Source organism: Diaporthe batatas (assembly GCF_019321695.1).
Source record: "Diaporthe batatas strain CRI 302-4 chromosome Unknown Contig00020, whole genome shotgun sequence".
NCBI lineage: Eukaryota > Fungi > Ascomycota > Sordariomycetes > Diaporthales > Diaporthaceae > Diaporthe > Diaporthe batatas.
The window spans coordinates 534,466-548,562 of record NW_025408567.1 but is presented as its reverse complement, the minus strand read 5'-3'; the positions used below and the strand labels follow the sequence as shown (position 1 = coordinate 548,562).

Genomic DNA, 14,097 nt, shown 5'->3' with positions numbered 1-14,097 from the left:
AATCTGTTGACCTTGTGCACGATAGAAGATTTCTGAGATGATCTAGGAGTGAACATCCCGACCACCAACTAGATCTTAACTCCAAAATCCGAAAAGCGATTAACGCTTCAGTAGCTTGAAACGTAGTAGCAACCTTGGAAGATATTTGACTAGTTTAAAAATGTGTTGAGCTTTTGTCTATTCCGACCATCAAGTGTCCACTGATTTAACTCCATAATAACGAGAGAATGCACCTAGAAAAACAAGCACGCAGTAGACAGTCAACGAGCGGTGATCTCCATGCCCCCCCCCCCCAACAGCGGGCTGAACACTTCAACGGGACATAGTAGTTAGACATAGAATACGGATATGTACGTCCACTTCGTTGTACCAAGACCTCTGTTAAACACACATAAAGATACAACAGGACCGCTGAAATACATCTTGACACAGGATCTCATCTTCCACAGTGTTCATTATACTCAAACTGACCTACGCTTTTATACATCTCCGACCATCACATGCTGGAACGGCTTCCTCAGGGGTGATCTCTGCGGCTGTCTAAGGAGACCAGCTCCGAACAATGCCACTTTTTAAATGACTCCCCATCAGCGTGAGTGTCCTTTGAATTGGAAGCCCTGCATTTCGATGTCATCCGTCCCACCTTCACTTGTCCTGTTATTTTGAGTCACGTTCGGAGCCTGCGATAAAATAGGATTTGTGTCCATGTTGTCGTATGTGACATCGAACGTGCGGTCCACCTGAATCTCGGGATTGCTTCCCAACTTCAATTTGAAGGAGTGCGGGATCGAGTTGCCTGTGCTGGCTTGCTGCGCGCTGACGGGTTGCCCTATGATTGCCCTCCACCTATTTTTCCGAAGCATGAACTGGAGTGTGGGAAGGCAGGCGACGAGTATCCCGATGCCTGCCTCGACCATTCCCCAGTAAACAGAGGTTGTGATGCTAACTGTAATCATGTCAGTTCGATCGATCATATGACTGTCAAAGGCAAGATTTCAAGCACGAACCAAATCTGTGATTGACGTCTGCCTCGTAGAGAGTGAATACAAGCGGGATAATCAGGGCGAGGCGGACAATGGACGCCGTGACCGTCCTGCGACAAATCAGTGTACTACCCCCTGCCGCTAAATGCGTTTACACTTACACGACTCCTAGAAGGAAAATTGAGAGCACCCCGACTTTCCGACCAGTCGACAGCCTTAATTGTAATATCTGCCACCATGTAAGCTCCAGATTTGGGCCTGTGAGTATGTGGGGAGTGTACCATAGGGATAGGCATGCTCAGGATCGTCAGATCGAGGAGCGAGTCCGTCAGAGCGACAGCAAATACGATCATTGTGGTCCTGTTGCATTGGGTCCTGAGATCATAAGACGAGCCCCAGTTGGCCCAAAATCTCGTGTTGCATTGAAACAGCTCCGCGAAGAATATCGAGATCATCCACCCAGCAACAACCCCGATGGTAGCCAAAATCACAAGACGCGTTCTCCTACTGATTGAGAAAATTCGCTTGTAAAGGAAAAGCAGCGAGAGTTTTGTCGAGCCGAGGGCCAGAGGATACAATATGAGGAAAATATATTGGATCTGGACAGTTTGAGAATTAGCAGAGGCCTGAGAAGAGTTCGAAGTAGACCACACCGTTCGCGCCAGTCTCTCTTGGGAGGTTGCTTCTGGTGGTGTATCACCAGTAGTATCAGGACGCTCCTTGAGTGGCCATCCTATTGCTTCATGCGTCGCACCATGCGATATGGCGATGCCAATCGCGAATGTGAACAGCTGCAGATGGGGCAAGACTTCAGTGGCTGTTCAAGTTCGCTGTAGGTTGAGTCGGGGCATTGAAAATTGGCCCACCGTGGCTGGTACCAGAGTCCAATCATCGGCCTTCAAAGGCTGATTTTGTATCCTGCGCACTTTGAATTTCAGAGCCACAGCGATAATGCCTATTATGGGAAAGGCAATTCCAGCGGCTAGGGCGTGCGGTGCGGTTTCGTAGTATCTTGGCATTGCGATGCGAAACCTGACTTTTCGTCTGCCATGGACGCTAAAGAACAAATGCGGATGTGTCAAAATGTAAAGATATGTCAGACTGTGGGGAAGAGCGGATTATTAGAACTTGCAACGGCGTGCCGTCTGCTTGACCTACCCACGAAAATGCCCCATACCCAAGCCTATCAGGGTATCAAACAGGGCTCCGTTGTAACCATGGTTCCCGTCGTTCCCGTCCCGGCTTCGACAGACCCTTCTTACCCTGTCACTGATCCTATCAGGGTCAATAACAAGGCCAAGCCCGGTGTTGGATGAGAAGACACGCTGCTGATGGGTGGCACTGCGTGCAGCAATCTGCCGGGGCTGAATAAAACGGACGACCGAGTTTGGGTAACACAACATGCAATAGTCCCGCTCAATCAAGGAATGACAGCCCCCACAGAGACATACCTAGGCAGGCATCAGCGAGCTGATTCACATGCGTCTTGGATCAGCAGGCTGAGTTCACCCGGCAATGTCAGCTTTCCAGAGCCGCGTAATGAACGATCATCCCGTCAAAACATGCCGCCAAGAGAAACAATATGTAAGTGTTCGGGCAGCCCACATGCATGGTCTTAGAGCACCTGCACCTGGACAGAGGGAAAATAGAGGTATGATCCTTTATTGTGGTGCGAAAACCTTCAAAGCATGCATACACCTGATTGTCTTCCCCAGGGCAGTGGTCATCCTCAGATAGCCGTCTTCAATGATGAGTTGCCCGATGAGTTTTCCAAGTGATATATATGTACAGAAATCGCCATGAACTGCAGGACTCATTCGTTACAGAACATTGTATTTCCATTTCCAGACATTTGAAGTACGACGATACACATTTACCGGTACCCCTTTGGGCAATTTTGGGAGGAAAGAATGAAAGATGGATCCCACAACGCTGCAGACATGATTAGCAAAAAGATGCGGTAGCCGGGCAGTTCTCACCTTCGAATCGACATATGATCATTTGAACTTCTTGTTTATCGTGAAACTTGTAGAAATTGGCAGAGGACGTCGCTGGAAGCATTAGCAAACATAGCATGCACGCAATATAGACTTGAGCCGCCAAGTGCCCGCTGTTGCGCATCCGTCTGCTGCAGATCTGTCTCATCTTGGAAATTAGCAAGGAAATATGGAACACCATGCAGTAGAGATCTCGAAGTAATGTATGGCTTCTAAACGAGGGGCGTCGCCCCCAACTCCAAATGCAGCGTTTTTGTTGATAAGGCCAATTTTGAAACTCATGAGACCGCATGTAAGAAGCCCGCGGTAGGGTTGCGCAGCAGGATTCTGTTCCAGGCCGGCTAATTGTCCACGGGTAGTTCCCGATGCACAGCATCCTGCACAGGGAAAGACAACATGATGCGCCTGGGCAGGGCTCTCTCCTAACGAAGACTCCGGATAGGGTCACCGATCCGTGTATGAGGCTGACAGGCAGTGCCTAATTTCGCCACTTTGAAAACCGTGGTCCTCATAGTTCGTAAAAAAGAATGATAATTGGTGTTATATGGCCCAGGCCTCCTGAGACTGAGAGAACCGTATCGGGAAAGGGGGGTGATTCCAAAAACAACCTAAATGGGCTATGGTTGCCCTAGGGGCCATGTTTGCGCTGAGCGCTACATATGTAGATTTCCCCCTCGGGTCTAGAGTTAAAGACACGAGGTATAGAGATGATGTGACTATCCCTTAGAGTGTTTGGTTTGCTTAGGAATAAGATCTGGCCAAAAAGGAATTCTTTTCTAAAAAAGCTATTCTGACCTCTCCCTTCAGTCTTACAGGTCTGGTGTCTGGTCTGGCGCCTAGTCTGGCATCTAGTCTAGCGTGTAGCTAGGTAAGCTCAAGGTCTAGCTACCTGCTCTTCATAACTGCCTCTTTGACAACTCCCAGGTTCGTATTTCTTCCCCAAAAGTCCTTGCGTGACTTTCATACCTAAAATCTCTAACTCTAGCCCTACTAGTAGGGGGAAGCCTTCCCCTTCTAAGGCAGGATCAAACTGGGGCTACCATAGGTGCAGCCCACTAAGCCCCGGTACGGAAGGCTGCTGACGACTTCCAATGTTGTTGGCCAACGTTAGTTAGTAGAAGCCGAAACCCGGACCGGAGTGGGGATTGTGCATTCACTCCGATGCCTCCACCGGAATTCAGCCGTTCTGCAAAGCTGACATAACCTAAAAATACCCTAGGGTACCCACTTAAGTAGGCAGCGAAATGCTGTGTCTCATCCGAATTGTGTTTTTATTCGCATCGGATCATTGAAAAGAGCTATCATCATCTTCACTTTCGTGGAAGGCATTGAAACCCGCGCATCATATCAAACCATATTCATTGTACTTCTGCCCCTCTTCGTTCGTGAGCAGGGGTCTCAAAGCCCGCTGGTATCGAAGATGGCCACACAGCAGACAGACACGGAAAAGACCTTCAGGGCATACACCAAGGACCAAGGCCACAACTATGCTCAGAACCGCCTGAAGTACAGTCTAGGCCTCTACAAAGACATCATCTCGCATCACACGTCCACGGGCGGAAAGCTCGAGACTGCGGTGGACTTGGGATGTGGTCCCGGCACCGCCACCTTCGCCATTGCGCCAAGTTTCAGCAACACGATCGGTCTGGACCCATCGGAGGGCATGATCAGCGCCGCGCGATCGTTCTTGAGCTCGGAAGATGTCAAGGGCAAGCTCAGATTCGAGGTATCGACGGCTGAGGACATCGACCCTGCCCTCGTACCGGGCGGGAGCGTGGACCTCATCACAGCAGCTACATGCGCCCACGTGAGTTTCATCACATTCTATATCCTCGCTCATATATCAATTGCTAACATAATCGATTAAACCTGAAAGTGGTTTGATATGCCGCGTTTCTGGGCATCTGCAGCCCGTGTCCTCCGTCCGGGCGGGACGGTGGCGATGTGGTGCTCAAAGGCAAATACAATCCACCCATCCACCCCGAATGCAGCAGCTATCAATGAGGCCACGGGCAAGATAGAGCAGGAGGAGTTGGCACCCTTCTTCGGGGAGGGCAACTGGCTGACCCGGAACCTGTACTCGACCATCGGGCTGCCGTGGACGGTCAGTCCTGCGGTGCCAGAATTTGAGGAGGCCACGTTCTATCGGAAGGAGTGGGGTGTTGACGGGAATGACGAGTCTTTCTTCGAGAACGGAAAGATGGTGTTCGACCTGGACACACTGGAAAAGTTGTTGGGTACTGCTAGCCCAGTCGCGAGGTGGCGGGAGGCCCACCCGGAGTTGGTTGGTACAGAAGACGATGTCATCCGGAAGATGCGCAGGACGATAGAAAGACTCCTACGTGAGGCTGGGGTTGAGGAGGGCAAGGAGATGGTCCGAGGCGGAGAGGCTGGGGTGTTACTCATGGTCAAGAAGAGAGCATGATCAGCGCGAGCATATTAATGCACATGTTCTTACTACTAGTACATCAGGTAGTCTTTTTGATGCAAGAGCTTGAGTGACATAATTTTCACATCTTGCACTGAGGAAATTCAACTCAACTGAGAATCGACTTGACCTGTTTTATAGACTGCTTAGGTAGTCCTCAATTGCTCTCACTTGCATGCAGTTTGGATTCTGGTGCGGCACGAGATTCCTAATCGACCCGTCAACAGTGCTGAGTGGTCTGGGGTGGTCTGGGTGATGAATGACGCTCACTGACGTAACGCGGGACACAAATACACCCACCCAAACATTCAAACCTCACATCGCTTCTGCATCAAACGCGCATCCACATCACAAGCATAAACGCAAGGTCTCAAGTCAAACACACAGTGAGATCACCCTTCCGCTCTCCGGTGCTACAATACGATAGAACACCCTCAAAACCAATCACACACTGGCATAGTTCAGGTGCTTCGAACCAAAATGTCAGAATCGCAGCAAGGTGTTGCCGGGGACGAGCGCACCACCAAGAGTAAGATACTCGAGGCAGGTGCAGGCATGACTCAGGTGAGGACGACATTCTCTCGTATAACAATGAGAGAAATGGGCACTGACGGCGCTGGACAGGACTTCACTCCGGTCAAGAGTATCTGCGCGCATCTGAACGCGTTCCATGTCTATGCGGACGACCCAAAGCGCTTCGTCGAGGCAAATCACTATTGCAGTCACCTGACAGAAGGTAAGCGACCCCTGGCTATCCCGAGTTTCCATCCGAGTCCTATGCGGCCACCTCATCGCTAATCGCATTCCCAGACGTCCGCCAGTGCATACTCTACGACAGCCCGAACCCAGGAGCCCGACTCATCGGCATCGAGTACATGATCACCCCAAAGCTGTACTCCACGCTGGACACCGAGGAGCGCAGGCTCTGGCACAGCCACGTCTTCGAGGTCAAGTCGGGCATGCTCATCATGCCGCAGCCCTCCGCACTCGTGCCGCAGGCCGCGTGGGAGAAGGCCGAGTCCGCCGAGATGGAGGACGTGATCGAGCTGTATGGCAAGGTGTACCACCTGTGGCAGGTGGACAAGGGCCACAAGATCCCGCTGGGCGAGCCGAAGCTCATGACGAGCTTCACCAAGGCGGAGCAGATGCCGGACTTTGAGACGGTTGTGGCTGAGAGGGACTCCAGGTTCGGGGGTGCGGATTGGAAGAGGAAGAAGGAGATACGGGAGTACATCAAGGAGCCTGAGATTCACCCTGATGCTGATGCGACATGGAAACGGAGTTAGCTGGCCCACCTGTTTTTCACGGCTGATGGGTTCTCGAAGATTCTAGCTTCCAATCAATAAGCAAAACCGACATGACTTGAATAAATGTGTATCAATGTGATATCCCAAATCACAGTCCGTGACGCGATTGTTTCAGTACTTCCAAGGTTTGTGCGGCACATTTACTTGGTGACAAACCACACAGGCGCCAAGAGGAGAGCTCGCGGTGAACTGCCTAATGAAGCAATGATCTGCACGCTTGCCGGCTCTGATGATCTCCAACTCGGCTTCATTGTCGCCATCAGTATCTAGGTAGACTTGGCTCAGCGTCTCGCTCTACTGCTTATAAACACAACATTTACATAACATCGAGTTCATTGCAAATAGGGGATCTGTCAGCGGGATGGATCTTTTCTCAGAGTTACCTCAATTGGAAACTCACCGCGACACGGTGCCTTGCAGTAAGGCATCTCGAATGGCTTGCCCCGAATATAAATCTCGAGCTTTCGCTCTCTCGCCAGCTGGGCAACTCGGAAAGCATTTAGCTCTCAAGCTATCGACATTCAAACAATACAGATACTTGGACATGTATCTCAATCTAACCCTCTAAAAATCCCATCTCATCCAAAATGCGTGTCGCTATCGCCGGCTCCGGGGCTGTCACAAGCTATCTCGCAGAAGAATTTCCAGCCGCAGGGATCGACGTTGTCATCCTGACCCGGTCCATCAAGCCCCAACTCGAGAACATCCCCGGTGTCCAGCAGTTCGTCACAGACTACTCCGTCGCTTCCATCCTGGAGGGCATCGAGGGCAGCACCGCCCTCATCTCGACCATCCTCGACTACACGCCGGCCTTCATCGACGTGCACCGCCGCCTCATCGAGGCCGCGAGGAAGAGCAAGACCTGCAGGCGCTTCATCCCCGCCGAGTACGGCGGGAACCTCGAGGACTTCCCCGACCAGCCCGGGTTCTACTCGCGGCTGCAGGGCGTCATCCGCGCGGAGCTCGCCGCGCAGGGCGAGCTCGAGTGGACGCTGCTTTCCACCGGCTGGTTCGTGGATTATGTCGTCCCTGCTCACAACCGCAGGCTCCAGGACGCCGGGGACGCGATCCCGGTCAACCTCGCGGGCAACAGTGCGGTGATCCCCGGCACGGGCGACGAGCCGCTCGACGTGACTGCCGTTCGGGACGTCGCCCGCGCGATTGCTAAGCTTCTCCAGGCGCCTCGGTGGGAGCAGTACACGTATATCTCGGGGGAGAAAACTACCTGGAATGAGATTGTGGCGCTGGTGCGTCAGAAGTACCCCGATATAAAGATCAAGCACCGCAGCCTCAACCAGCTGATTGAGGATATTGTTGCTCATCCCGAGGGTGAGGAGCGTATTATTGCGGAGTACGGAATTTTCTCTGCCAGCCACGCTGGTTCTCTTCCAGCTGAGAAAGTTGCCGCACATCGAGAGAAGTACTTTTCCGGGGTTGTGTTTAGGACTGGGAAAGACTTGATGGCTGAAGTCGAGCGGGATCCGAATGTAATCGTCTAACGTGCCCTTAAAATAGTGGGAGGTATCTCTTTTCATATCAATACAATACGACGTCGAGCTCCGGCATTTCTGCTAGGATGCGTGTCCAAGGTTGAGGCAGGAATCCTGGAGGGCTAGTATCACGACGCCTCCACACTTCTTCGACTGCCTCCAATAACGTATTCCAGGTAGCGATTCCTAATGACTTTCGTTTGGAAAAGAGAAATCTCGCCCTGTTCCGTAGGTCTGGGTCCGAAGCTTCGAAAGCGACTGTCGCGTAGATCCACGTCTTTGGGTTTGCATCCTTCTGCAGCTTATCGATATTCTCCATGTCGTCCAGGCACCTGGACACCAAAATTTGGACCTCGTCCTCAGGCCCGCGTCTCCCCGAGTTGCCCTTGAAGTAGAGAAGACAGGCGTAGTAAAACAGAGATCGGTGATGGTGTAATAGTGCTGAGGTTTTGTTGCCAGCGTCAAAGTCAGTTGACGGCTCCGGTGTGGACAGAGCGAACTCCATCTCCAGCTGGTCGAGCTCTCCGGGCGCCAACAGGGGGGTCCGCGCGATCTTGGCGTTGAAAGAAGAAAGCAATTCAAGGGAACGTGGCGGGATCATTTGGCCTTGACCCGTGTCAAACCCTGTCAAACTAGGCTTCAAAGGCGCGAGAGACTCCTGCCGTCCGAGATACTGAGCCTGTATAAGAGCAAAGCTGGTGGAGAAAGATTGATATGTCAAGGAAGCAGTAGTAGATTGGCCCCAGGTCTCCCAGCCAATGCCTTCGAGTAAATCCCGGGTGACCTTGGTGACCTCGCGCCATGCCCCCGGGGTACCAGTAATGAAGTGAATGAGTATCCAAAGACATAGCGTAGCAAGGCATGCCATACGTTCGTCATGGTCTGTGCTATGCATATTTTGCATCAAATGCTGGAAGCTGAGCTGTTTGTGGTACTCAACCAGCCCGTCATCTGTAGGAAAAGCTCTTAGGTTTGCCTGATGTGCTGCAGAGATGGCACAAACCGCATGAAACAATGCGACTGTGCTGGTGGGTTGGGTGCGCGATATGCGGCTACCCTCGAGGACCATGGGGCATACGACGGTCAGGAACGGGTTAACTGGGCTCCTCAATGGTACCAGCTTGTCTGCAAGGTTGGTCGACCAGTGGCTGATGAGTTGTCTTTCTCGAGCAGGAGTTGTTGGGACATCAAACGGTTTCATAGGGCTGCCGATCCGAGGAACAGAAAGTCCATCGAAAGGGTCGAGTAGGTTCATTCCACTGGCCGGGACATGTTCAAACTGCCCGTACCAGCTCAGTGGGAAGTGTTCCACCTCTGGTGACCAACGCGGGTTGTCCAAAATTTGCCATAGAGTAGTCTTTGGATTGGTATGTCCCGTGCCGGCTGTTTTTTTGCGGTACGCCGAGAACCCGGTATTGCTTGGAACTCCTTCAAGTACAGCATGGTCGCGCGTATTAACGATAGCCTGACTGGGCTGGATCATATCCTCCACGATCGGGTTGTCCTGGTACGCTTTGTTTACCATAGAAGCAGCTCTGTTTCGTTGGTCTGTGTACCTGCGCCCCTTTCGCGAGGATCGTGACTCGGAGGCCGGGGGTGCTGAGGAAGAGCTGCCTCTTTGGATATTGATACTGTCAGAGGCGTCTGCCTCGACCACTGGCTGAGTGCGGCGGCTGAGCTTTGATGACCTCTGGCTCCCCGGTATGAGCCATGTGAGCCGTGTGTTGTAGCCTTGACAGGTGAAATTACCAGTAACACAACGCTTGCACATCGGCCGCTGCTCGTCACATTTGACGTGCCGCTCGCGACATGTCCAACAGCCTGTGAAGGTCTTCCGTCTTCCGCTGGGAACGGCCTTTTTCTTCTCCTGTGACCGGTCGGCGACGGTGTTAACCGGCCCGGGAGGACGGCTCCCGTCCGCTCGGGAGTCGTTTATGTCCCCGAGCAGAGATGATTCATGGTCCATGCTCATGTGTGACAAATGTTGACGTGGTCTCCGACCAGCACTCAGTTATAATCGCGTCTGCCGGATGCGCAGTGAGGACGTCTCCGCGGATGCAGCTGCCCAGGTGATTACCACCGTCACCGCCAAGACATTAGTGTTCTGGAGACCTTGTTCCGGTCCCGGACGCCAAGGGACCACAGCTTACCTGCCCAGGTACCATAGTGCGCATTAGGGGTTCTTTGAATACGGTCTCTAGCTGGTTTTGCTTCTATTCCGTATACGTCTGAGACATACATAGAGCCTCCATGCAAGAAAGGCAGCTGGCCATTCTTACTGAGGACTCGGAACATAAAAGCCTTGGAGACGTCCTAGGCCTGAAGACAATGCATCCCAAACAACAACTCTGGAAATATGGGTCGACGTCGGATCAGAGATCCATAAGTTGCTTTCACGAATAAGTCAGTGGTAATGTCAATGAGGTAGATTTCTTTGTAAGAAGAAATCTTGCTCGCAAGGATATAGGGTCCTGTAGTCGTGGACAATGTGCCCAGTGTGCGTCATGGCTGCTGAATGTCAAGCGTTCTTTTCCATGTCCTTCTTCCAAGCAGACTGCACAGCCTCGAGCATGCCCTTCTGAGTCAGTACATCCACCGCAGTCCCCGCCAAGGCCTTCCCAACCCTCAAGGAACGCTCGAACGCATCCCTCGTACCAGCTGCACTTGCAAATTCGGGATTGTGAGGACCCTGTCCACCCGGCCCAGGCACAATTGAGAAGCCAACACTCAGGCTCGGCATCTCGTAGCTAATGTCGCCCTGATCGGTGCTGGCTCTCGTAACCCCCCTCGCCTCGTCCGCATCCTGGTCAGTAGGTATCTTCGAGCTGGGCGGCTCATATGGGTCATCTTTCTGTGGCAACAGGCTGTTGAAGTATCGCGTGTAACTCCGCGCCAGCACCCGGTTGGGGACGTGGTCGGCATAACCCATCTCCTCCGTCATCTTGAGCTTCGCGCCCGTGGCAGTGGCACCGGCCGCAAAGCACCCGTCGACCTTCTTCTTGAGTTCCAGCATCCTGGCGCGCGTGTCTGCCCTGACCACGAACACGCCGGCGGCGTAGGCGTGGATGATGTTCGGAGCGGCCCCGCCGTCGGTGATGTGGCCCTGGATGATATCACCCGGCATGGTCTGCTGCCTGAGCACGGATAGGGAGTTATATGCCGTGATCAGGGCGTCAAGGGCGTTGATACCGAGCCACGGGTTGGCAGCTGCGTGGGCCTCTCGGCCAAAGTACTCGACCTTGAAGCGCGTGTATGCCGTAGTCCTCATCAGCGCGCTGTCGTGCGTGATGCCCGGGTGGGAGATGAGGTTCAGGTCGACGCCGTGGTCCTTGTACGCGCCGGCGTCGATGAGCTTGATTTTGCCACCGCCCCCTTCTTCGGCGGGTGTTCCGAAGAGGATAACCTTCCCGGGCAGTGAGTGCTGGCGCATCAGCTCTGCCACGGCGAGGCCGCCTGCCATCGAAGCGGTGGCGATGAGGTTGTGGCCACAGGCGTGGCCTATACCGACAAGGGCATCTGACAAAACAAAACGTTGGTTATTAGCCTATCACTTAGTACCATAAAATGTAATTCCAATATTCATACCCATCTCAACATTGAAGGAGACCACCGGTCCTTCGCGCCCGGTGTCATGGACCGCTACCCATGCTGTCTCAATTCCGTAGGCCGATGGTGTCACTTTCCAGCCCCCTTGGGACTTCACAAACTCGACCAAGGTATCATGGGCAATGTGCTCCTCGTATCCCAATTCGGGGTTATCATGGATAGTCTTGTTGACCGGCCACAGGGACTCGGCAATGCTGTCGACGTAAGAGCTGATGTCGCCGAGATAAGGCGGCTCTGGCTCGTCGACGTGGCGCGGGACAATGATCCAATCACCGTCTAGGTCCATTATGACGATGACCGCGACTTTCTGACTACTGGAATGGGCCTTTGTGATGATGGAATGTCACGAGCGACGTGTCGTGACGCAGTGCCGGCCACCCGGCAGAATTGAGGTCGCATGGTGTGGAACCGGGAGATACCCAGCGGCACCGGAAGCCTGCTAGTAAAGCAGACGTCGGCCAATTCGCGCTAACGTCATAAGATTGCGGCAGCTACACTAGAGACCGTTCGTTGCCTGCCTCTCGGTTCCTGCATATACCAACATTCAATACATGCTAGGCCGACCCATGGTTGGACACTTCCGTATCTACTAAACGCCTTGTGTCGCTGCAGCAGGATTGTATTTACGTATAAGCCCCTTTTGCACCCTGCTTCTCTACAACAATTGTTTTCGTTCTTGTCATCTCCACTACTACACCCTGTCTGAGGTTGCAAGAGCAGAGGTGAACAGAGAAAAGGTTTGACTGCAGGTGTCTTCCTGTTTTCTCAATGTATGACGATACGCATCACATATGACTATGGTAACTATGCAGATAAGTATACGCGCTGGATAATCATACTTCCATCCATCCAAGGCACTACGTCTTCCCAAAGCGGAGATGGGTAGGGAGCCGCAGCATGACTCAGCTTGCGGACAAGGTTGTGAGCCCCGATTTTATGCTTTATCCAGATGAAGTACCACGACGCGCAACGTCAGCAGATTCAAAAGATTCGTGCACCCATGTATAAGGATCGTCGGTAACATGCGGAAGCCCGACGTGAGCCCATCACAGCAATTTCGAGGGCTTTCAAGATTATGGTGATGATGGATCATTTGAGCATTCCTGAGCCATCGAGCTCGTCAAGACACGGGCCGCGCAAGCCGTCGACCGTCCCAACTCTCCAACACTCGAAAGCCGCTTGTGGCTGTCCGTGGTTGGTGGCTGCTACAACTCGAAAAGAGGCAGTGCAAGATATTCAATCAATCCGAGTCACAGTCACGTAGTATGGTTCAGTAGCACCATGACCAGAAAGCCCCCTCAACTAATTTCGGCTTCCAGCGACGTGGAAGTGGGTGTGTTGCTACGACTGCCGTGAGCCCAATTAATCTATTCAGGGCAGCCAGGCAAGCCAGGCAGGTCATGATGATATGGTCGACTGCCGGCTGCAAAGGTGGCTTGGGCAAGTCGGTCTCCCATCTGAGACCATAGTGCCGGTGCCCACAATCGTGGTTCAACCCGCATAGGAAGCCGAATCCAGCCTAGCACTTGAGTCACGACAGAAATCCGGATACCTAGGTATGCAGCCCACGTCAGTTGCCAAATGGGCAGGGAAACCTCGAGTCACAACAGGTTGTTTGAACGCGCATGAAATGTTTCTAAGGGGGAAACGAACCTGTTCTAGACCTTGAAACATCACTGCCCGGATACACGAGGGAGGGTGCATTGGCAGCCCTAGAGAGAATACTACCAGTAGGGAGGGCTCAGGGGCAGGGGCCAAGTTCGGGCTCGGGAGGGGTCTTTATCGTCCGAACACCTGGGAAGCTGGGACACAGCGGCAAATAGCTTGTGAGCTCCAGGAAGCCCCTCCGAGCCTGGCCGACTGTGGCCTGACAGTGCAACAGGATTGAACCCTGACAGCCCTTGTACGAGATCTTTCATCCCAACCTCGGGAGTTGTCGTGATTCAGGGGAGGCTCCGTCTGCATAAGAGGTGCTGGTGTACGATGCGCGAACCCCCTCATATACGTCCTATATGATTTACGTTAAGCTTCGGAGCTGGCGGGTCCTAGTAATCTGTACCTGTCAGTGCCTGTCGTCCCTGAGTACTGTAGCCATTTTCCCTGCCAGATTCTGACATAATCGCCCGTTGAGGTCCATGTTTCCGGTTGTTTCTTGCCCCTGATTCGGAATTAAGGGAGGATGCCAAGACTGTTTCTCTCCTGTTGATGCTGCGATCCCCCCTGTCAATTATGCGCCTCGCTGCTGTCCGGAGACTTTTACCCCAAACGGCGAGCTCGGGAGATTGA

The 14,097-nt window shown here is 52.9% G+C and overlaps 5 protein-coding genes across 5 annotated transcripts; 3 read left to right on the top strand and 2 right to left on the bottom strand.

Annotated features, from left to right (window-relative positions):
- Window positions 1–341: 341 nt before the first annotated feature.
- KVR01_012677 (uncharacterized protein) lies at window positions 342–2,137 on the bottom strand. The gene is made up of 5 exons (XM_044792980.1): window positions 1,850–2,137; window positions 1,265–1,774; window positions 1,145–1,212; window positions 1,008–1,093; window positions 342–946 (listed from the first exon to the last, which is right to left on the bottom strand). Exons 1-5 carry the CDS (start codon window positions 2,000–2,002, stop codon window positions 588–590), a joined length of 1,176 nt encoding a protein of 391 aa, XP_044638488.1. The 5' UTR covers window positions 2,003–2,137; the 3' UTR covers window positions 342–587.
- A 2,082-nt stretch (window positions 2,138–4,219) lies between these two features.
- On the top strand, window positions 4,220–5,589 carry KVR01_012563 (uncharacterized protein). The gene is made up of 2 exons (XM_044792569.1): window positions 4,220–4,787; window positions 4,857–5,589. The coding sequence occupies exons 1-2, from the start codon at window positions 4,401–4,403 to the stop codon at window positions 5,403–5,405; spliced, it is 936 nt and encodes a 311-aa protein (XP_044638374.1). The 5' UTR covers window positions 4,220–4,400; the 3' UTR covers window positions 5,406–5,589.
- Window positions 5,590–5,744: 155 nt separating this feature from the next.
- KVR01_012543 (uncharacterized protein) lies at window positions 5,745–6,779 on the top strand. The gene is made up of 3 exons (XM_044782273.1): window positions 5,745–5,972; window positions 6,033–6,144; window positions 6,219–6,779. Exons 1-3 carry the CDS (start codon window positions 5,889–5,891, stop codon window positions 6,692–6,694), a joined length of 672 nt encoding a protein of 223 aa, XP_044638354.1. The 5' UTR covers window positions 5,745–5,888; the 3' UTR covers window positions 6,695–6,779.
- A 523-nt stretch (window positions 6,780–7,302) lies between these two features.
- On the top strand, window positions 7,303–8,462 carry KVR01_012664 (uncharacterized protein; the record flags this gene model as incomplete). The annotated part of the gene is made up of 1 exon (XM_044786205.1): window positions 7,303–8,462. The coding sequence occupies one exon, from the start codon at window positions 7,303–7,305 to the stop codon at window positions 8,212–8,214; it is 912 nt and encodes a 303-aa protein (XP_044638475.1). The 3' UTR covers window positions 8,215–8,462.
- A 1,944-nt stretch (window positions 8,463–10,406) lies between these two features.
- Window positions 10,407–12,297, bottom strand: KVR01_012611 (uncharacterized protein). Its single transcript, XM_044788773.1, has 2 exons — window positions 11,791–12,297; window positions 10,407–11,721 (listed from the first exon to the last, which is right to left on the bottom strand). The coding sequence occupies exons 1-2, from the start codon at window positions 12,095–12,097 to the stop codon at window positions 10,724–10,726; spliced, it is 1,305 nt and encodes a 434-aa protein (XP_044638422.1). The 5' UTR covers window positions 12,098–12,297; the 3' UTR covers window positions 10,407–10,723.
- Between the last annotated feature and the right edge of the window lie 1,800 nt (window positions 12,298–14,097).